This window comes from Mustelus asterias, unplaced genomic scaffold (assembly GCF_964213995.1).
Source record: "Mustelus asterias unplaced genomic scaffold, sMusAst1.hap1.1 HAP1_SCAFFOLD_1637, whole genome shotgun sequence".
In the NCBI taxonomy this organism is placed as follows: domain Eukaryota; kingdom Metazoa; phylum Chordata; class Chondrichthyes; order Carcharhiniformes; family Triakidae; genus Mustelus; species Mustelus asterias.
Genome location: NW_027591582.1, coordinates 61,082 through 82,837, shown reverse-complemented (window position 1 = coordinate 82,837; position 21,756 = coordinate 61,082). Strand labels below are relative to the sequence as shown.

The following is a 21,756-nucleotide window of genomic DNA, read 5'->3' as shown; positions in this document are numbered from 1 at the left end:
GAATGGAGGGAGGGAGTGAATGGAGGGAGGGAGGGAGGGCGTGAATGGAGGGAGGGAGGGAGTGAATGGAGGGAGGGAGTGAATGGAGGGAGGAAGTGAATGGAGGGAAGGAGTGAATGGAGGGAGGGAGCGAGTGAATGGAGGAAGGGAGGGAGTGAATGGAGGGAGGGAGGGAGGGAGTGAGTGAATGGAGGGAGTGAGTGAATGGAGGGAGGGAGTGAGTGAATGGAGGGAGGGAGGGAGGGAGTGAATGGAAGGAGGGAGTGAATGGAGGGATGGAGGGAGAGATTGAATGGAGGGAGGGAGGGAGTGAATGGAGGGAGGGAGGGAGTGAATGGGAGGGAGGGAGGGAGTGAATGGAGGGAGGGAGTGAATGGAGGGAGGGAGGGGGTGAATGGAGGGAGGGAGTGAATGGAGGGAGGAAGTGAATGGAGGGAGGGAGTGAATGGAGGGAGGAGCGAGTGAATGGAGGGAGGGAGGGAGTGAATGGAGGGAGGGAGTGAGTGAATGGAGGGAGTGAGTGAATGGAGGGAGGGAGTGAGTGAATGGAGGGAGGGAGTGAGTGAATGGAGGGAGGGAGGGAGTGAATGGAGGGAGGGAGTGAATGGAGGGAGGGAGTGAGTGCAGGGAGGGAGTGAATGGAGGGAGTGAATGGAGGGAGTGAATGGAGGGAGGGAGGGAGTGAATGGAGGGATGGGGAGTGAATGGTGGGAGGTGGGAGTGGAGGGAGGGGGGAGGTAGTGGAGGGAGGGGGAAGGAGTGAATGGAGAGAGGGAGGGAGTGAATGGAGGGAGGGAGGGAGGGAGTGAATGGAGGGAGGGAGGGAGTGAATGGAGGGAGGGAGGGAGTGAATGGAGGGAGGGAGGGAGTGAATGGAGGGAGGGAGTGAATGGAGGGAGGGAGGGAGTGAATGGAGGGAGGGAGAGAGTGAATGGAGGGAGGGAGGGAGTGAATGGAGGGAGGAAGGGAGGGAGTGAATGGAGGGAGGGAGCGAGTGAATGGAGGGAGGGAGGGAGTGAATGGAGGGAGGGAGGGAGGGGAGTGAATGGAGGGAGGGGAGGGAGGGAGTGAATGGAGGGAGGGGAGGGAGGGAGTGAATGGAGGGAGGGGAGGGAGGGAATGAATGGAGGGAGGGAGGGAGTGAATGGAGGGAGGGAGGGAGTGAATGGAGGGAGGGAGTGAATGGAGGGAGGGGAGGGAGGGGGTGAATGGAGGGAGGGAGGGAGGGAAAGGGAGTGAATGGAGAGAGGGAGTGAATGGAGGGAGGGAGGGAATGAATGGAGGGAGGGGGGTAATGGAGGGAGGGAGGGAGTGAAGAGGGAGTGAATGGAGGGAGGGAGGGAGTGAATGGAGGGAGGAAGGGAGGGAGTTAATGGAGGGAGGGAGGGAGTGAATGGAGGGAGGGAGGGAGTGAATGGAGGAAGGGAGTGAATGGAGGGAGGGAGTGAATAGGGGAGGGAGTGAATGGGGAGGGGGTGAATGGGCGAGGGGGAGGGAGTGAATGGGGGAGGGGGTGAATGGGGGGAGGGAGTGAATAGGGGGAGGGAGTGAATAGGGGGAGGGGGTGATGGGGGGAGGTGAAGGGTGAATGGGGGGGTGAAGGGGAGGGGGTGAGGGAGGGAGTGAATGGGGGGAGGGGGTGAATGGGGGGAGGGAGTGAATGGGGGGAGGGGTGAAGGGGAGTGAATGGGGGAGGGGTTATTTGGGGGGTGGGTGGAGTGAATGGGGGGGAGGGAGTGGATGGGGAGGGGGAGAGAGTGAAAGTGGGGATGCGGATGGAGTGAATGGAGTATGGAGAGAGGCAATGGGAAGGGGAAGGGAGGGAGATAAAGAATGGGATGGGAGGCAGAGAATGGGGAGAGAGAGAGAATCGTGACGGGGAGCGAGAGAATTGGGAGGTAGGGGGGTAGAGAGAGAGAGAGAATGGGAAAGGAGAGAGAATGGATGGCGGGAGTGGATGTAAGGGGCAGGAGGGGAGGTTGGGAGGGGAATAGACTGTGGGAGGGGAGAAGAAAGAGACTGGGAGCAGGGAAGTAAAGGAACACATTACCATCTGTCCTACCCAGTGGTGAGGACAGCACTGAGAATATGTGAGTAAAAAATGCATCGCTGGGAGACGAATGTTTCACACACAAGTGAAAAAGACCGTTTAGCACCTATACTGTAACTTTATTACATTTAGAGAAGTGGATGAACAGAGTCACAGATTAATTTTTCACAAAAGAATAAAATACATGAAATTTTGACTATAATACAATACTCTTTCATCCCACCCTTATCTTCCACCCGTACACAGATTATAAGGAAAACACAAGTTACAAAATTGTACTGTAATGTTCTTGGTAAGTACACAGTCCCTGTAAACTAACAGAAGGACTGTGGTCAAACACACCAACTCTGAAACCAAGTGGCAGATACCACCCAACACAACTTCTGTGGATTTCTTGTCAAATTCCCCCAGAGGCTTGTGGCACTGAGAGCTAACTGGTCCCACTGGAACTCCGATTTCAGCACGAGTGTTTTCCAAACTCTGCTCTCTGAGAATGACACCTTAGACTCTCCTCCCTAACGACGCTTTCTCTCAGACGCCTTCAGCAAGGATCCACTTCCAGGATTTCAATCTCTCCTTTCAGCATTCCTCTGCATTGGGATTGTCACGAGCATTCAAGCTTCCGCGCACTCTCTCAGGCACCCAGTCACGCCAGGAGAACATCACTGCTTCAGCGGCTGCAGTGTAAGGCATCAACAAACTTTTGATTTACCTCTGATGTCTGTAGCTGTCCCTTTAATGCAGTGCACGTTCTCTGCTTTTTGCTTTAACTTTGCCGAATAGGATGTCGTTCAAATGCTTGTGCTTTGTTCAATTAACTGTTTTCCTGATACGTTGGCCGGGAGATACCAGTGAGGTTCGTGATCGGCGCTCTGCCAGTCACGAGTCTCCCTATTCAAGTCAATTCAGTTCAACTTTATTGTCATTGTATAATGCACAAATACTAATGCAACAAAAACTGAGCTTGCAGGCTCCCAAGGTACAAAAAAAAGCAAATGCAAGTAGTCAGTATAATATAGTGCCAATAATCATTACGTGTACACATGCATATTGTTTGAGAGAAGCTTGGGGGGGGGGGGTGGAGACAGGTTATCTCTCTTTAACCTCCTCAGGAAGAATAGGTGCCGCTGAGGCTTCTTCACCAGGGAGGAGGAGTTGAGGGACCATGAGAGGTCCTCCGTGATGCAGACCCCCCTGGAATTTGAAGCTGCAGACCCCTTGCACCCATCTAAATAAAAGCAAATTACTGCGGGTGCTGGAATCTGAAACCAAAAGAGAAAATGCTGGAAAATCTCAGCACCTGTAAGGAGAGAAAAGAACTGGCGTTTCGAGTCCAGATGACCCTTTGTCAAAGGGTCTTTGTAATTGAGGGGGTATAGCTCAGTGGCAGAGCATTTGACTGCAGGTCAAGAGGTCCTCGGTTCAAATCCAAGTACCCCCTTTGGTGATAGCCCTTTCCACCCATTGATGTAAGTGGGGGGTGTGCGCGCTGCCTCTGGACTTCCTGAAGTCCACAATGAGTTCTTTGGTCTTCTCAGTGTTGAGGGCCAAGTTGTTTCCAGCACTCCACACCACGAGATGTTGGACTGTACGCTGACTTGATGTTATGAGTGATCAACCCAACCACCGCAGTGTCGTCATCCGCGAACTTGACGATGGTATTGGTGTCACAGACAAGCACAGAGTCACAGGTGAAGAGGGAGTAGAGAACGGGGCTCAGCACACGTCCTTGTGGAGCCCCAGGGTTAGGGTGGGGGAGGTGTGGTTACCTAATCTAACAGACTGTGGACTGTTGATTAGGAAGTCCAGGGTCCAGATACAGAGGGAGGTGTTGGCCTCTGGGATTTGGAGTTTATGAACGAGCTTAGTGGAGCTGCTGGTGCTAAATGCTGAGCTGCAGCCAATGATCTGCATTCTAACATAGGTGTCCTTGCCTTCCAAATGGGCCAGAACGCAATGAAGAGTACTGGAAACAGCATCTTCCATTGATCTGTTTGCATGGTAGGCAAATTGGTGCTGGTTGAGGTTGGCAGGGATGTTGGCTTTTAGGTGAGTCAGGACCAATCTCTCGAAGTGCTGCTTTTTTTTTAGCACAATCAGCTCCGCGCCGAAAATGTTCATTTCCATATCAACAGCGGACCCACTCGCGCCTCCTCCCCTACCCCCGCCGCGAGTGGTTCCCTCCAGCGGGCTTTGCCACTGCCCCCCACGAACAGGGAACAGGCGCCCTGATCCTGAAGGGAATTGAGCCTCCCCCCGCCCCAGAAGGTCGGAGGCAAGGGCGGGGGGTGCCCCTGGGGCAGTGCAAGCCTGGCACCCAGGCACTGCCCATGGAGCAAACTGGCACTGCCCACCAGGCACTGCCCACCGGGCAGCAGGCAGGGCCAGAGGGGGGCAATTGGTGAGGGGTGGGGACCCGTTGCCACTCTGCACCGGGATCGGTGGGAGAGGGAGGGAGGGAGGGGGTGATCGGGGCTGGCCATCAGTGTTGGGGTGGGGTGGGGGTCAGTGCTGGTCATTGGGGTGGGATGAGGAGGGGTGGAGGACATCGGAGCTGGCTGAGGGTAGGGGGAACATTGGAGCTGGCCCGGGGAAGTCTGGGAGGCCAGCAATCAAGAGGGTTGCAGGGCTTGCCAGCAATTGGGAGGCCGGGAATGGGCTGGTGGGTGGCCACTGCGTATGCGCGATCTCGGCGCTGAGAGATCGGTGCTTGCACAGTGGCCCGTTCAGCGCTCTGCTGCTGGCCTCTCCAGCGGGAACAGGCCCTGCCCCCTGCTTACCAGAGAGAATCACATTGAGACACTCTGCAATGTTCAGATTGTTGGGGATTCACTCTGGTAAGTACGCCCCAAAAACGGACAGGAAATACTCCCGTTTTCCCACACGTTGGGCACCTAATTGTTTTGGGGAGAATCCTGGCTGTTATGTTTCCCCCCCCAACTCCCTGGTTTCTGGATTTTCTTTTGGGAAGTCTGGTTTTTTTCCCAGCAGCCCCCTTGTTCTGTCCAACTTCTTCTGAGTCCAGTTTAAAACTAAACTCAAATGTTCTTTCTAACCTAAGGTAACCCCTGATTGATAAGCAAAAGCCTGGTCTTTCTTTAGCCCTAACCGGTGGCACAGTGGTTAGCACTGCTGCCTCACAGCGTCAGGAACCCAAGTTCAATTCCGGCCTTGGCTGACTGTGTGTGGAATTTGTACATTGTAAATTTCAGATAGGTAAGCAAGCAATGTCCATCACCTATTCCCAAAGACAATTTTCAAGTTCTAATGAGAAAGTCATCTTGTAACACTATGCTGATTACCTAAATTAATTAACTTGGATATTTGTAATTTTATGTGTTTCCTCCGGGTGCTCCCATTTCAACTGCCCTCCGAAAAGGCCTAGCGAGCCACTCAGTTCAAGGGCGACTAGGCATGGACAATAAATGCTGGTCCAGCCAGCGACGCCCATGTCCCTCGAATGAATAAAAAAAGAAGTGGACATGAGGGGTCTTCCCGGAGAGTCCTGTTTGTGGATTTTGGGAAGGAGGTAGAAGCAGGCTGTGCGGGGGTTGGGGGTCTGCAATGTTGGAGACCTTGGAGATCCAGCAGAGAAGGTCAATGATAGTCAACCACATTGCTGTGGTTCTGGAGTCACATGTAGGCCAGACCGGGTAAGGACGGCAGATTTCCTTCCCTAAAGAACATTCGTGACCCAGATGGGTTTTTCTGACAATGGGTTCATGGTCTTGGAAACAATGGCTTGATGTTCAATGGTGGAGTCAGGGTCCAGGGGCAGGTAGGAGGAAGTATCTGAGAGTTGGTGATCACCCTCGGTAAGGTAGATACCAGAATGCCAGACAACAGTAGCGGTCACTAGATTGATAACAACTGGATAAAAGCAAATTACTGGGGATGCTGGAGTCTGAAACCAAAAGAGAAAATGCTGGAAAATCACGGTTTTGACGAAGGGTCATCTGGACTCGAAACCTCAGCTTTTTTTTTCCTCTCCTTGCAGATGCTGCCAGTCCTGCTGAGATTTTCCAGCATTTTCTCTTTTGAGTTTGATAACAATGCCAGGGTTGGACCTGTGGGAGCAGAGTGCAGCAAGTTCAGAGGGAGGCAGGTTCGAGTGGGTGAAAGCAGCAGAGAAATTAAGATGGCCAACGTTGCTCCAATAGTTCTCGATCAAGAGGGAGAAAGAGGCTAAGGGAAGAGTGCAGGTGGAAGGAGAGAACTGGAGGTGGGTGAGAGTGACCATTCAGCTGGGGGGTGGGGAGCTCATATTTCGATTTGAAACATTACCTCTGTTTCTCACTCCACAGATGCTGCCAGACCTACTGAATGTTTTCGTAATTTTGTGTTTTTTATTTCAGATCTCTGGCCGTCGCATCTGAGTTTGTCCTTCACTGAGAGCGCTGGGGGTGTACCTACACCCCAGGGACTACAGCGCTTCAAGGCAGCAGCTCACCACCACCTTCTTAAAGGGCATCCCGTGAGTGAATTAAAGGTGAAAGTTTATTTATTAGTGCCACAAGTAGGCTTACATTAACACTGCAGTGTAGTTACTGTGAAAATCCCATGGTCGCCACACTCCGGCGCCTGTTCGGGTTACACTGTGGGAGAATTTAGAATGGCCAATCCACCTGCACATCTAATCTGCACATCCTTTGGAGTGTGGGAGGAAACCGGAGCACCCGGAGGAAACCCACGCAGACACGGGGAGAACGTGCAGACTCCGCGCAGACAGTGGCCCCCAAGCCGGGAATCAAACCCAGGTCCCTGGCACTGTGAGGCAGCAGTGCTAACCACTGTGCCACCATGCCACCCTAAGGAGACATCCTCAGGAGACAGAGGGCTCTGTCGTATTGAAGTCAAGCTAGACTCCGTTATAGCAATGGGTTTGATAACATGCAGCATGGGACACGTCTCTTTCTCAAGGGCAATTAGGAATGGGCAACAAATGCTGTCTCCTGCTCACAAAGAAACATAGAAACTAGAAGCAGGAGGAGGCCATTCGGCCCTTCGAGCCTGCTCCGCCATTCATTTTGATCATGGCTGATCATCAAATTCAATATCCTGATTCCCCCTCTTCCACCCCCATATCCCTTGATCCCTTTAACCCCCAAGAGCGAAATCTCACTAAAATAAAAGCAAAATACTGCGGATGCTGGAATCTGAAACAAAAACAGATAATGCTGGAAAATCTCAGCAAATCTGACAGCATCTGTGGAGAGAGAATAGAGCCAACGTTTTGGGTCTAACGGAAGGTCATCCAGACTCGAAACATTGGCTCTATTCTCTCCGCACAGGTGCTGTCAGACCTGCTGAGATTTTCCAGCACTTTCTGTTTTTGTGTGCTGTATCTAATTGCTTCTTGAAATCACACAACGTTTTGGCCTCAACTACTTTCTGTGGGAGTGAATTCCACACATTCACCACCCTCTGGGTGAAGAAATTTCTTCTCACCTCAGTCATAGAAACCCTACAGTACAGAAAGAGGCCATTCGGCCCATCAAGTCTGCACCAACCACAATCCCACCCAGGCCCTACCCCCATATCCCTACATATTTTACCCACTAATCCCTCTAACCTATGCATCTCAGCACACTAAGGGGCAATTTAGCATGGCCAATCCCAACCTAACCCGCACATCTTTGGACTGTGGGAGGAAACCGGAGCACCCGGAGGAAACTCACGCAGACACGAAGAGAATGTGCAAACTCCACACAGACAGTGATCCAGGCCGGGAATCGAACCCGGGTCCCTGGTGGCACGGTAGCAGAGCTACCGTGCCGCCCTAAAAGGTTTACCCCTTATCCTAAAAGTCCTAAAAGGTTTACCCCTTATCCTCAAACTATGATCCCTAGTTCTGGACTTCCCCCACCATCGGGAACATTCTTTCTGAATCTACCGTTAGAATTTTATTAGTCACAAGTAGGCTTACATTAACGCTGCAATGAAATTACTGTGAAAATCTCCCAGTCGCCACACTCTGGCATCTGTTCGGGTTACACTGAGGGAGAATTTAGCACCTAGCCAGCACGTCTTTCGGACTGTGGGGGGGAAAACCGGAGCATCCGGAGGAAACCCACGCAGACACGGGAAGAACGGGCAGACTCCGCACAGACAGTGACCCAAGCCGGGAATCGAACCCGGGTCCCCTGGCGCTGTGACCTACAAAAAGGTCCCTTGAACATAGTCCAGGAAGCTCAAGTTTGATCACCTCTAAAGTCTCAGGGGAAAACAGGTTGTGTTGACGGCGTGTCATTTAAATTCCCTCAGACCGGAATAACATGGTAATTATTGGTGCAGGGTTACATTCCTTTGTTGTGACTGTAGATACGGCAACCACCAGGAAACCATGCGAACACTTAATCCCCAAACAACAGTCATTTCGTTGAAGCAGGACTCAAAATACTTACCGTAAAGCATCTGAACTAAACGGAGGTGAGGAGGGAAAGACAAGAGGCAAGAATCCAAATGGCCAAACTTGGTTTATTGATGTGCAAAGCAACAAAACTTGGGCCCAATAAAGTTAACAAAGGTCAAAGTGCAGTGAGAGTTAACAAAATAAAAAAAACAATCTGTCTTCATCTCCCATCAGTTTAAGTGCAGCAGTGCGGGTTTTTAAATAAAGGCGTTCCCGCTGTCGCTACAGGATAGAGTTTCAAACTTATATATTATACTAAGTGTTACTTTAGAACGATTACAATCAAATCGAAAGCTCCCCAAGAGGGAGCGACGGATCTAGAAGGGTTAGAGTTTGCGGAGTCCTCCTGCCGAGGCACTCGATGATAGTGAGACCGTGGTTTCCGAGGACGGTCAGAAGTCACCGATCATCGAAGGTCCAGCACCGTGACGTTTGTGTCCGTTACAGAGACGTGTGTGCACGCCTGAAAGAAAGAGGTGGAGGGAGATTAATCCGTGTGGCTCAGCTGGTAACCCTCCTGCCTCTCTGAATGGCAAGGTTCTGGGTTCAACTCCCACTCCAGGACTCGAGTACAAACATCTTGACTGACTGACCCTCCCAGTGCGGTACTGATGGAGTGCTGCAATGCCAGGGGCGCTGATCTTCTGGTTAAATCTGAGGGGCCCACCTGTCTGCTCGGGTAGAAGCAAAAGATCATACAATCCATAAAATCCCTACAGTGCAGGAGGAGGCCATTTGGCCCATCGGAGTCCGCAACCGACCACAATCCCACACAGGCCCTATCCCCTTAACCCCCTGTATTTGCCCTGCTAATCCCCCTAATACTAAGGGACAGTTTAGCATGACCAATCAACCTAACCGGCGCATGTTTTGGACTGTGGGAGGAAACCGGAGCACCCGGAGGAAACCCACGCAGACACGGGGAGAATGTGCAAACTCCGCACAGACAGTGACCCAAGTTGGGGATCGAGCCCGGGTCCCTGGCGCTGTGAGGCAGCAGTGCTAACCACTGTGCCGCCTGTAAAAGATCTTAGGGCACTACGTTGGAAGAACAGCAGAGGAGTTTAAAGTGCTTTGCAACACCCAGTGGTTGTCGAAGTGCCCCATAAATGTCCTCCAGTTGCTCACCAAGTAACTTGCTGGAACACTGGGAGGGGACAGTGAGAAATCAACCGTTACTTTTTGAAAACAGGAAGCCAATCCTGGCTGGTAGCCAGATTCCTTGTGGACGCCACACCCCTGAGCACTGAAGGCAGCAGTGAGCTGACAGTGGCGGGAGGCAGTCAGGAGACTGTGAGGCTGGGCAGTGGGCCAGTGTGGGATTCCCCAGCTCTCAATGGGGGAGGGAGGGCTGGTTTTCCGAGCTTCAAGTCCAGCTTGCTCTGAGCAATGCCCATTCTTTACAAGTGCTTAACTCAAAGCAGCTTCTGAGTTGAAGCACTGTGGCCTGCCAACATCTATTCTCCCACTGCCACTGAGTGAAGGTTTGGATTCAGAAACTCTGGCCAAACTACCGTGAAATTCTCACCTGCTTTACCTACTGTCAAAGGAGTGCGGGCTAAATATTATCCAACATCCAACCAGGGTAGATCGCTGCTTTCAATAAAACTGCGACTTGAGGATCACTTCTGAGCATTCTCTGTCTGGCGCTGGGAAATCAGGAAAAGCTCACCCGGGATCTGAGCTGGGTTAAGTGTTCAGGACTCTGTTGACTAACCTAACCCACTCCCGCAGCAGAGGATGGAGACAGGGGCTGAATGCTGATCGCAATCAACTTTGGTGCAAGGGGGACTTCTCCGAGGAGAGGGATTAGAGTTTCCATTCAGCAAGCTACATGCATCGAACGCTACTTACACTGAACAGAGGCGGTTCCTTGGGATGTGGGTGGAAGCCCTTCTGCTTACAGACAGAGATCTCATCCATGCCGTGGTCCGTCAGCCTGAAGAAACCGGACCTAAACAAACGCAGAGATCAGTCAGAGCACAGAGCGAGGAACACCAACCACACAAAAGCCCACACCAATCCTCCCCAGTACCAACGGGACAGGAAATTTGGACCCAATCATAGAATCACTGAATCCTGACAGTGCAGAAGGAGGCCATTCGGCCCATCGAGTCTGCACCGACCACAATCCCACCCAGACCCTATTCTCGTAACCCCTCATATTTGCCCTGCTAATCCCTCTGACACTAAGGGGCAATTTAGCAAGGCCAATCCACCTAACCCGCACATCTTCGGACTGCGGGAGGAAACCGGAGCACCCGGAGGAAACCCACGCAGACACGGTGAGAATGTGCAAACTCCGCACAGACAGTGACCCAAGCTGGGAACCGAACCTGGTTCCCTGGCGCTGTGAGGCAGCCGTGCTAACCCACTGTGCCACCGTGCTGCCCCATGAAATCAGGAAGTACGTCTTCACGCACAAGGGAGTGAAAATCTGGAACCTTCTCCTCAAAAAACTGACGAGGCCCCAATTAGAAACTTCGAGGCTGAGGTCACCAGATTTTTGGTGGGTGTGTGGGTGGAGATTATCGAGGGGTATGGAATAAAGTGGTGGGCTAAATGGATGGGGTGGCACAGTGGTTAGCACTGCTGCCTCACGGCGCCAGGGACCTGGGTTCGATTCCGGCCTCGGGTCACTGTCTGTGTGGAGTTTGCACGTTGAAAGGGTATGGAGTAAAGTGATGGGCTAAATGGACTTAGGAGACAGATCAACCATGTTCTAACTGAATGAAGGAGCTGAAGGGGCTAAATGGCCTCCAGTCATTCCTGCAGGGCTCGGATAGGGTTTCATTCGGAAGGCCTCACCGGTACTCTGACCTGAGGCAGCAAGACAGGCAGAGGCAGGCGAGAGAAAGCAGTTGAGCTGAGATTCCAGCAACAGATCCGAAACTGCTGAATTTCTGTGAATGACGCCAGTAATATTTGCATCCACTCTGACACTGGAAAAGTGAAAGCAGTGCAACCTTCTGTCTTCATGAACAGTTACGGGGAGGGTGGAGGGGGGGGCTGGGGTTTCCTCTGGGTGCTCTGGTTTCCTCCCACAGTCCAAAGATGTGCGGGTTAGGTGGATTGGCCGTGCTAAATTGCCCCTTAGTGTCAGGGTGACTAGCAGGGTAAATATGTGACGTTATGATAGGGCTTGGGTGGGATTGTCATGGGAACAGACTCGATGGGCCGAATGGCCTCCTTCCGCACTGTAGGGATTCAATGTTAGTCGGCATAGCTCTAATTTTAAGGTTAGTCTGTCTTCCTCTGAACTTTTACCAATGGAAAACATAAAGTTTATTTATTTATTCGTCACAAGTAGGCCTACATTAACACTGCAATGACGTTATTGTGAAAATCCTCCAGTCGCCACACTCTGGTGCCTGTTCGGGTTACACTGAGGGAGAATTTAGCACGGCCAATTCATCTAACCAGCACATCTTTGCACTGTGGGGGGGGAACTGGAGCACCCGGAGGAAACCCATGCAAACACGGGAGAATGTGTAAACTCCACGCAGACAGTGACGCAAGCCGGGAATCGAATCCGGGTCCCTGTGAGGCAGCTAACCACTGTGCCACCGCAATCGGGGGTGGGGGGGGGGAGAAAGAGAGACAGAAACTCTTTAATCATAACTTTCTACACTTAAGGGAATACAAGGCCAAGTGTTCAGCAAAGCGGTCCTCAAACTTTAACCCTTCAGATGTTACGTGAAGTTTGCACCCTTGAAACGGAGCACACACTAATCCCATCGCACACTCACTCCTGGTACTTGGGCGAACAAACGATGGCGATGGCCTCTGGAAGCATGATCTGGTAGGAGCTGTGGGTGTGGAGGTCCACGCTGGACAGGAAGGCAGTCTGGGTTGGATGGGTCTGGGGACGCACAAGAGAGAGATTACTTCCAGAGTGATAAACAATCCACCATAGTTAAAAAAGACCTCAGCGTAGCCCAGGAGAGGAGCAGCGAACAACAGCAGGCGGTAGGTTCAATCACGTGATTCTCACTTTACTGCCCTGACACAGGACATCGCCAGTAGAAGATCGGGGCATCAGCACAGACCCAGGGTTCTGCTCCCACATCATCCACAACCCTCCCCTCTGCTCTCCCATCTTAGCATTGCAAAGAGAGGGTGGGGGAGGAGAGAACAGGTCACTTTGTCTGGTGAGCAAAATTAAACAAAATAGAATCATAGAATCCCTGCAATGCAGAAGGCGGCCATTCGGCCCATCAAGTCTGCACCGACCACAATCCCACCCAGGCCCTATCCCCATAACCCCAAGCATTTACCCTAGCTAGTCCCCCTGACACTAAGGGAGAATTTAGCATGGCCAATCCACCTAACCCGCACATCTTTGGACTGTGGGAGGAAACCCACGCAGACACGGGGGAGAACGTGCAAACTCCACACAGACAGTGACCCAAGGCCAGAATTGAACCCGGATCCCTGGCGCTGTGAGGCAGCAGTGCTAATTACTGTGCCACCCTAAAATCCGAAAGGAATATAATTTTCCCTTTCTTCCTGAAGATCTCCACACGCTCCCAGCCTGATAGCTCCCCCAGTTAGCCATTCCCCATGCAGGCGTCTCAACAGTGAGGACAGGCAGCATATTTGGATGGCACAGTGGGCGGCACAGTGGTTAGCACTGCTGCCTCACAGCGCCAGGGACCCAGGTTCAATTCCAGCCTTGGACCACTGTCTGTGCGGAGTCTGTACGTTCTCCTCCATGTCTGCGTGGGTTTCCTTCCACACTCCAAAGATGGATTGACCATGCTAAATTGACCCTAGTGTTAGGGGATTAGTGGGGTAAACGCATAGATTATGGGGATAGGACCTGGATGGGATTGTTATCAGTGCAGACTCGATGGGCCAAATGCCCTCCTTCTGCACTGTAGGATTCTATGATTTCATGGTGGGATGTAAAAATTTTTTTTATTCGTCACAAGTCGGCTTACATTAACACTGCAATGAAGTTACTGTGAAAATCCCCTAGTCATCACACTCCGGTGCCTGTTTGGGTACACTAAGGGGCAATTTAGCATGGCCAATGTACCTAACCAGCACATCTTTGGACTATGGGAGGAAACTGAAGCACCCGGAGGAAACCCATGCAGACACGGGGAGAATGTGCAACCCCCATACAGATAGTGACCCAAGCCGGGAATCGAACCTGGGTCCCTAGCGCTGTGAGGCAGCAGTGCTAACCACTGTGCCACCGAGCCGCCGCCCCGAATGTGTCGCTCCAAAGCGCAGTCCAGTTCGTTTTCCGGGGAGATGCAGTGGATAATGATCGGGACTGATTTCACTCCGTCCAGAGTGCAGCATGGACATCCGCTCCTGCAGCCTGCCTCTGATCCAGTGGCTTAGCAACAGAGCAGGGAGAATTTCCTTCCCAGAGTTACGGCAGAATCCCACTCACGTGGATCCAGCCCAAGGTTATTAGGTCATCTCGGTCCTGAATCAGGAAGAGATCCTCTTCATTCTCCGTGTTACAGTAATCGGGACCCGCAGTCTGTTTCGGCACCAGAACGTGGGTGATGGTAAACTCATTCTGCATCTGGAGACAAAAATCAAACCCATCAGGATACAGTGCAGTGCCACCCCGCTACATTTATTGCCCATCCCCAAATGTCCCTTGAGCAAGTGGTGGTGAGCTGCCTCTCTGAGCCGCTGCAGTCCCTGTGTTAGATGTACCCACAGTGCTGTTAGGGAGGGAGTTCCAGGATGTTGACCCAGCCACAGTGAAGGAACGGCCGATATATTTCCAAATCAGGATGGTGAGGGAGAGGAACTTGCAGGTGGTGGTGTTCCCATGTGTCTGCTGCCCTTGTCCTTCGGGATGGTAGAGGTCGTGGGTTTGGAAGGTGCTGTCTAAGGATGAGTTGCTGCAGTGCATCTTGTAGATGGTACACACTGCTGCTACTGAGCGGGGGTGGTGGAGGGAGTGGCTGTTTGTGGATGGGGTGCCAATCAAGCGGGGCTGCTTTGTGTCGAGCGGCGTCGAGCTTCTTGAGTGTTGTTGGAGCCGCACCATCCAGGCAAGTGGGGAGTATTCCGTCACACTCCTGACTTGTGCCTTGTAGATGGTGGACAGGCTTCGAGGAAATGGGTAGTTCAGACATACATTGAATGGACAACAGGGATGAGATTAACCCCCCCACATATGGCCTTGATGGGGTATATAAGACACCCGGATGCTGTTCCCATGCCTCCTCTGCATTGAAAGGAACTTAGAGATGGCACGTATGTGTGTTACAGCTCAAATGAATAGAAACATAGAAAACTACAGTACAAAACAGGCCCTTCGGCCCCACAAGTTGTGCCGAACATATTCCTACCTTTTAGGCCTACCTATAACCCTCCATCCTATTAAGTCCCATGTACTCATCCAGGAGTCTCTTAAAGGACCCTATTGAGTTCGCCTCCGCCACCACTGACGGCAGCCGATTCCACTCGCCCACCACCCTCTGTGTGAAAAACTTCCCCCTAACATTTCCCCTGTACCTACCCCCCAGCACCTTAAACCTCTTTCCTCTCATAGCAGCCATTTCCACCCTGGGAAAAAGCTCAGAGTCCACCCGATCTGTGCCTCTCAACATCTTATATACCTCTATTAGGTCTCCTCTCATCCTACGTCTCTCCAAGGAAAAAAGACCGGGCTCCCTCAACCTATCCTCATAAGGCATGCCACTCAATCCAGGCAACATCCTTGTAAATCTCCTCTGCACCCTTTCACTCTTTTCCACATCCTTCCTGTAATGAGGCAGAACCGAGCACAGTACTCCAAGTGGGGTCTGATGAGGGTCTTATACAGCTGCATCATTATCCCCGGACTCCTAAACTCAATCCCTCGATTGATAAAGGCCAGCACACCATACGCCTTCTTAACCACCTCCTCCACCTGCGGGGCCGATTTTAGAGTCCTATGGACCCGGACCCCAAAGTCCTTCTGATCCTCTACCGTACTAAGAGTCTTTCCCTTTATATTGTACTCCTTCATCCCATTTGACCTGCCAAAATGGACCACTACGCATTTATCTGGGTTGAAGTCCATCTGCCACTTCTCCGCCCAGTCTTGCATCCTATCTATGTCCCTCTGTAACTTCTGACATCCCTCCAGACTATCCACAACCCCACCAACCTTCGTGTCGTCGGCAAACTTACCAACCCATCCCTCCATTTCCTCATCCAGGTCATTTATGAAAATGACAAACAGCAAGGGTCCCAGAACAGATCCCTGGGGCACACCACTGGTGACCGACCTCCAATTAGAAAAAGACCCATCTATACCCACTCTCTGCCTCCTTTGGGCAAGCCAGTTCTGGATCCACAGGGCAGCAGCCCCTTGGATCCCATGCCCTCTCACTTTTTCGAGAAGCCTTGCATGGGGGACCTTATCGAACGCCTTGCTAAAATCCATATAAACCACATCTACCGCTTTCCTTTCGTCAATGTGTTTAGTCACATTTTTGAAGAACTCCACCAGGCTCGTAAGGCACGATCTGCCTTTGACAAAGCCATGCTGAGTATTCTTGAGCATACTAAACCTCTCTAAATGCTCATAAATCTTGTCCCTCAGGATCTTCTCCATCAGCTTACCAACCACTGAGGTTAGACTCACCGGTCGGTAATTTCCTGGGCTATCCCTATTCCCCTTCTTGAAAATAGGAACCACATCCGCAATCTTCCAATCCTCCGGCACCTCTCCCATCTCCATCGACGACGCAAAGATCATCGCCAGAGGCTCTGCAATCTCTTCCCTCGCCTCCCACAGTAACCTGGGGTACATCCCATCCGGACCCGGCGATTTATCTATCTTGATGCCATTCAAAGATTCCAGCACAACCTCTTTGTTAAAGTCCACATACTCAATCTTTTCAGTCCACCGCAAGCCCACAGTACATCCACCCATGTCCTTCTCCTCTGTGAAAACCGAGGCAAAATATTCATTAAGCACCTCTGCCATTTCTACTGGTTCCGTACTGAACAGAAGTAGAAAGGGAGACCTACTGCAGGTCCCTCACTGCTGTCTAAACATTTCCTTTCTGATCGGAGTGGCAAATCAATATTAGATTAACTGACTACAAATTTACTGTCCTGTCAGCAATCCATCACACCTCTCATTAATCATCGATGTCTGTTGAATGTGCTTCACCAGAGCCTGCACGATCTAGCCCCGGGGACCGAGAGCCGCGGACACCTCCAGTTACAAAGCCAGAGAGTTTGCGAGTCTCACACACACACGATTCCTACCAGTTTTCCACACAGGATGCCACAGGTTTCCACCCCTCGGGCAGTGTTGGTCTCGGCCAGTTGGAGGAATTGATGACACAGGCCTTTGGCAACCACCACATTCCGCAATTTGTCCGCCGAGAAATCTGGAGGAGGCGAAACACACAGATTCCCGATGTTAGCAACCCCTCGAGAATGGACCCGACGTCCCTCTCCTGGCCCCAGCCGCCCAGCTGGGCGGAGGGCAGGTCCAGCCTCCGATCACCGAGGTCACAGCACGGGCCGTCCGATCTGCGCGGACATGGGGAATTTTACACAGCCCCAGCTCCCTTTTGGGGAGAATGAGCTGTACTCAGCTGGGGCGAGGGATGGCTGAGGGGTGTGGGGGGGCCCCATTCGAGTGACCGCCCACATTCACTTCCTGGCTGGCCCTAATGGCACGCCGCATGGTTTAGTCTGCCTGAGCAGGCAAAACGCTTTTATATCTTTCCAATTCTTAGTCAAAACAGAATAGCAATTTTCCCGGTAAATGTAGCTTAAACAGAAGTAACTGCTGCTACAGGGAGGGGAATCTCCTCAATAAAAGCTTAGCCTTCCAAGACTTCCCACTCTGAGCGTTGACCCTGCACAGTTGGAGGATCAAATGAATTGAAGTCACTCGCATTTCAATGTGATTTGAGGCAGAATTGGCAGCACAGAAACAGGCCACTTGGTCCAACAGGTTCATGGTCTACATGTGCCTCCCCCAACTCCATTCCAGCTCACAATTCTTGCTATTCCTCCCCCCTCTTACGTACTTAACTAACTCATCTGAGAGGCATCCAAGCTATCAACTACTCTTGGTAGGACAGCAGGGGCCTCAGGGAGTGGGTCTCCGTGGGTCCTCCCAGCCCCAGGTAAGGGCCCTACGCTCAGAGTTACACCCACAGTGGATTTTCAGTGCCAGAATCTCGAGGGGGAAATAACTGTTTGCAGGCGGAGCGAGGATCCTTGGTGAAGAGGCCTGGAGTTTCCGTTAAGCACGCATGAGGAAGGCTATGGGAAACTTCCTCATGTATTCTGTGCCCCAGTCACGTCGCTCATCGAATTTGAAAATGGGAAACTGCTCCAAGCAACTGAAGAAACAAATGCTGGACTGAGAGGTGTGGGAAAAAAAAAGAGTGGAGGATCTCTGTTTGGCTAGATTACTGCCTGGTCCGTGTGGTAGCGCTGTGCCACATTCACACCACTCTCTGGGTAAAGTCTTTTCCCTGAATTACTTACTAATCTAATCGTGACTACCCTCCTGATCCAGACTCTTCACAATCATAAAGACCTCTATCAGATCACCTCTGTTTTTTCGGTACAGTGGTTAGCCCTGCTGCCTCACAGCGCCAGGGACCAGGGTTCGATTCCTGATTCGGGTCACAGTCTGTGCGGAGTCTGCATTCACTTCCCGTGTTCTCCCCGTGTCTGCGTGGGTTTCCTCCGGGTGCTCCGGATTCCTCCCACAGTACAAAGATGTGCTGGTTAGGTGGATTGGCCATGCTAAATTGCCCCTTAGTGCCACAAGATGTGCGGGTTAGGTGGATTAGCCATGCTAAATTGTCCCAAGATGTGTAGGTTAGGGGGAATAGCGGGATAAATACGTGGAGTTAAGAGGATAGTTGGATGCTCTTTTGGAGGGATGGTGCAGACTTGATGGGCCGAATGGCCACCTTCTGCACCGTGGGCGTTCTATGAAATCTATAAAACAAAGAATGCCAGCCTGTTCAAACGTTTCTGACAGTAATTAAACGGTACAAGCGAGTAGGTACAGAGTGTATATGGATCAGTCCTTACTGTTCCAGTTGGTTCCAAGAGCTGCAGGTTTCAATGACCGATCGACCACCGGCGGTACAGCATCCGGGACCCCTACAGCAGGCGGAGCCGTCGGAAGATTATCCAGCGGTCCCTCGACGCCTGGTACCAGGGGACAGTCTATGGACACGGGGGAGTTTTCCGGTTTGGAATACTCCTCCAGCACTTTCAGCCTCTCCTTCTCCAACTCCTTCCGCCTGATCATCTCCTCAAAGGCGTGGAACTGCTCCTGCTCCGCTTGCTGCTGCCGCAGGCGTGCCACCCGCTGCTTCTCACCCTCCAGCTCCTGCTGCCGCACCAGCTCCTGGGCAAATTTCTCATCCTCCTTTTGCTGCGAAGAGGAAGAGAGAGGGGTCAGTGATAACAGAGAGTGTGACTCGCTAACAGAGAGGGGTCAGTGATAACAGAGAGTGTGACTCGCTAACAGAGAGGGGTCAGTGATAACAGAGAGTGTGACTCGCTAACAGAGAGGGGTCAGTGATAACAGAGAGTGTGACTCGCTAACAGAGAGGAGTCAGTGATAACAGAGAGTGTGACTCGCTAACAGAGAGGGGTCAGTGATAACAGAGAGTGTGACTCGCTAACAGAGAGGGGTCAGTGATAATAGAGTGTCACTCGCGAACAGAGAGGTGTCAGTGATAACAGAGCCCGTCACTCGCTAACAGAGAGGGATCAGTGATAATAGAGAGTGTCACTCGCTAACAGAGAGGGATCAGTGATAACAGAGAGTGTGACTCGCTAACAGAGAGGGGTCAGTGATAATAGGGAGTGTCACTCGCTAACAGAGAGGGGTCAGTGATAACAGAGTGTCACTCGCTAACAGAGAGGGGTCAGTGATAACAGAGAGTGTGACTCGCTAACAGAGAGGGGTCAGTGATAACAGAGAGTGTCACTCGCTAACAGAGAGGGGTCAGTGATAACAGAGAGTGTCACTCGCTAACAGAGAGGGGTCAGTGATAATAGAGTGTCACTCACGAACAGAGAGGGGTCAGTGATAACAGAGTGTGTCACTCGCTAACAGAGAGGGGTCAGTGATAATAGAGTGTCACTCGCGAACAGAGAGGGGTCAGTGATAATAGAGAGTGTCACTCGCTAACAGAGAGGGGTCAGTGATAATAGAGTGTCACTCACGAACAGAGAGGGGTCAGTGATAATAGAGTGTCACTCGCGAACAGAGAGGGGTCAGTGATAACAGAGAGTGTGACTCGCTAACAGAGAGGGGTCAGTGATAACAGAGAGTGTGACTCGCTAACAGAGAGGGGTCAGTGATAACAGAGAGTGTGACTCGCTAACAGAGAGGGGTCAGTGATAACAGAGCCCATCACTCGCTAACAGAGAGGGGTCAGTGATAATAGGGAGTGTCACTCGCTAACAGAGAGGGATCAGTGATAACAGAGCCCATCACTCGCTAACAGAGAGGGGTCAGTGATAACAGAGTGTGACTCGCTAACAGAGAGGAGTCAGTGATAACAGAGTGTCACTCGCTAACAGAGAGGGGTCAGTGATAATAGAGTGTCACTCGCGAACAGAGAGGGGTCAGTGATAACAGAGTGTGTCACTCGCTAACAGAGAGGGGTCAGTGATAATAGAGTGTCACTCGCGAACAGAGAGGGGTCAGTGATAATAGAGAGTGTCACTCGCTAACAGAGAGGGGTCAGTGATAGCAGAGAGTGTGACTCACGAACAGAGAGGGGTCAGTGATAATAGGGAGTGTCACTCACTAACAGAGAGGGGTCAGTGATAACAGAGCCCGTCACTCGTGAACAGAGAGGGGTCAGTGATAACAGAGAGTGTGACTCGCTAACAGAGAGGGGTCAGTGATAACAGAGAGTGTGACTCGCTAACAGAGAGGGGTCAGTGATAATAGGGAGTGTCACTCGCTAACAGAGAGGGGTCAGTGATAACAGAGCCCGTCACTCGCTAACAGAGAGGGGTCAGTGATAACAGAGCCCATCACTCGCTAACAGAGAGGGGTCAGTGATAACAGAGCCCATCACTCGCTAACAGAGAGGGGTCAGTGATAACAGAGCCCGTCACTCGCTAACAGAGAGGGGTCAGTGATAACAGAGCCCGTCACTCGCTAACAGAGAGGGGTCAGTGATAACAGAGCCCGTCACTCGCGAACTGAGAGGGGTCAGTGATAACAGAGTGTGACTCGCTAACAGAGAGGAGTCAGTGATAACAGAGAGTGTCACTCGCTAACAGAGAGGGGTCAGTGATAGCAGAGAGTGTGACTCGCTAACAGAGAGGGGTCAGTGATAATAGAGAGTGTCACTCACGAACAGAGAGGGGTCAGTGATAATAGAGAGTGTCACTCGCTAACAGAGAGGGGTCAGTGATAGCAGAGAGTGTGACTCGCTAACAGAGAGGGGTCAGTGATAACAGAGCCCGTCACTCGCTAACATAGAGGGGTCAGTGATAACAGAGTGTCACTCGCTAACAGAGAGGGGTCAGTGATAACAGAGTGTCACTCGCTAACAGAGAGGGGTCAGTGATAACAGAGCCCGTCACTCGCTAACATAGAGGGGTCAGTGATAACAGAGAGTGTCACTCGCGAACAGAGAGGTGTCAGTGATAACAGAGTGTCACTCGCTAACAGAGAGGGGTCAGTGATAACAGAGTGTCACTCGCTAACAGAGAGGTGTCAGTGATAACAGAGCTCGTCACTCGCTAATAGAAAGGGGTCAGTGGTAACAGAGATGTCACTCGCTAACAGAGAGGTGTCAGTGATAACAGAGCTCGTCACTCGCTAATAGAAAGGGGTCAGTGGTAACAGAGATGTCACTCGCTAACAGAGAGTTGGGCGATGCCAGGGGGAGGGCCGCCAGCAACGCTGGGGGGGGGTGCCAACGACGCCGGTGGGGGGGGGGGGGGGGGGCCACCAGCGACGCCGGGAGTGACTGTGGGTGATATGTTTTTCCCCTTCAGTTACAGTGTTTGTCTGGGATCCTCTGCACACTGGGCACTGCTCTCGGAGGAAGATACTGGATAGCTAAGGTGGGACAGCTTGTGCAGCTCACCTTGTGCTGAGCTGTGCTTACCTGGAGATCCTGATGCTCGGCATATTCAATGGCATATCTCTTCAGAAGCTCACTCTTCAGCTGCTCGGCCCTTGGGAACGCAATCTCTTTCAGCTTCTGTCACACACACAGGGAAAGGAAAAGCACAATGTTTCACACTGGGCAGCTTTCCCCTGTCAAAGCCTCACTCGCAGCATTGCAACTGACCCTGCACA

General features: G+C 51.8%; 2 protein-coding genes and 1 non-coding gene across 4 annotated transcripts in view; 2 read left to right on the top strand and 1 right to left on the bottom strand.

Moving 5' to 3' along the window:
- The first annotated feature begins 3,419 nt into the window (after positions 1-3,419).
- On the top strand, positions 3,420-3,491 carry trnac-gca (transfer RNA cysteine (anticodon GCA)). The gene has a single exon. It is a non-coding gene; the product is annotated as a tRNA-Cys (tRNA).
- A 2,917-nt stretch (positions 3,492-6,408) lies between these two features.
- The window catches only part of brf2 (BRF2 general transcription factor IIIB subunit), a 76,355-nt gene continuing 61,007 nt past the window's right edge, over positions 6,409-21,756 (top strand). The window contains exon 1 of one of the 2 annotated variants that reach the window (XM_078206581.1): positions 6,409-6,539. The gene's annotated coding sequence lies outside the window, so the exon portion shown is untranslated. The remainder of the gene's footprint in view (positions 6,540-21,756) is intronic. The other variant, XM_078206584.1, reaches the window with a different exon arrangement.
- Positions 8,510-21,756, bottom strand: part of LOC144488530 (STAM-binding protein-like) — a 32,768-nt gene continuing 19,521 nt past the window's right edge. The window contains exons 4-10 of the mRNA XM_078206585.1: positions 21,563-21,658; positions 18,504-18,852; positions 16,704-16,828; positions 13,870-14,007; positions 12,212-12,324; positions 10,317-10,416; positions 8,510-8,925 (exon numbers count right to left, since the gene is read on the bottom strand). Coding sequence (XP_078062711.1) covers positions 8,869-8,925; positions 10,317-10,416; positions 12,212-12,324; positions 13,870-14,007; positions 16,704-16,828; positions 18,504-18,852; positions 21,563-21,658 — 978 coding nt within the window. The 3' untranslated portion in view covers positions 8,510-8,868. The remainder of the gene's footprint in view (positions 8,926-10,316; positions 10,417-12,211; positions 12,325-13,869; positions 14,008-16,703; positions 16,829-18,503; positions 18,853-21,562; positions 21,659-21,756) is intronic.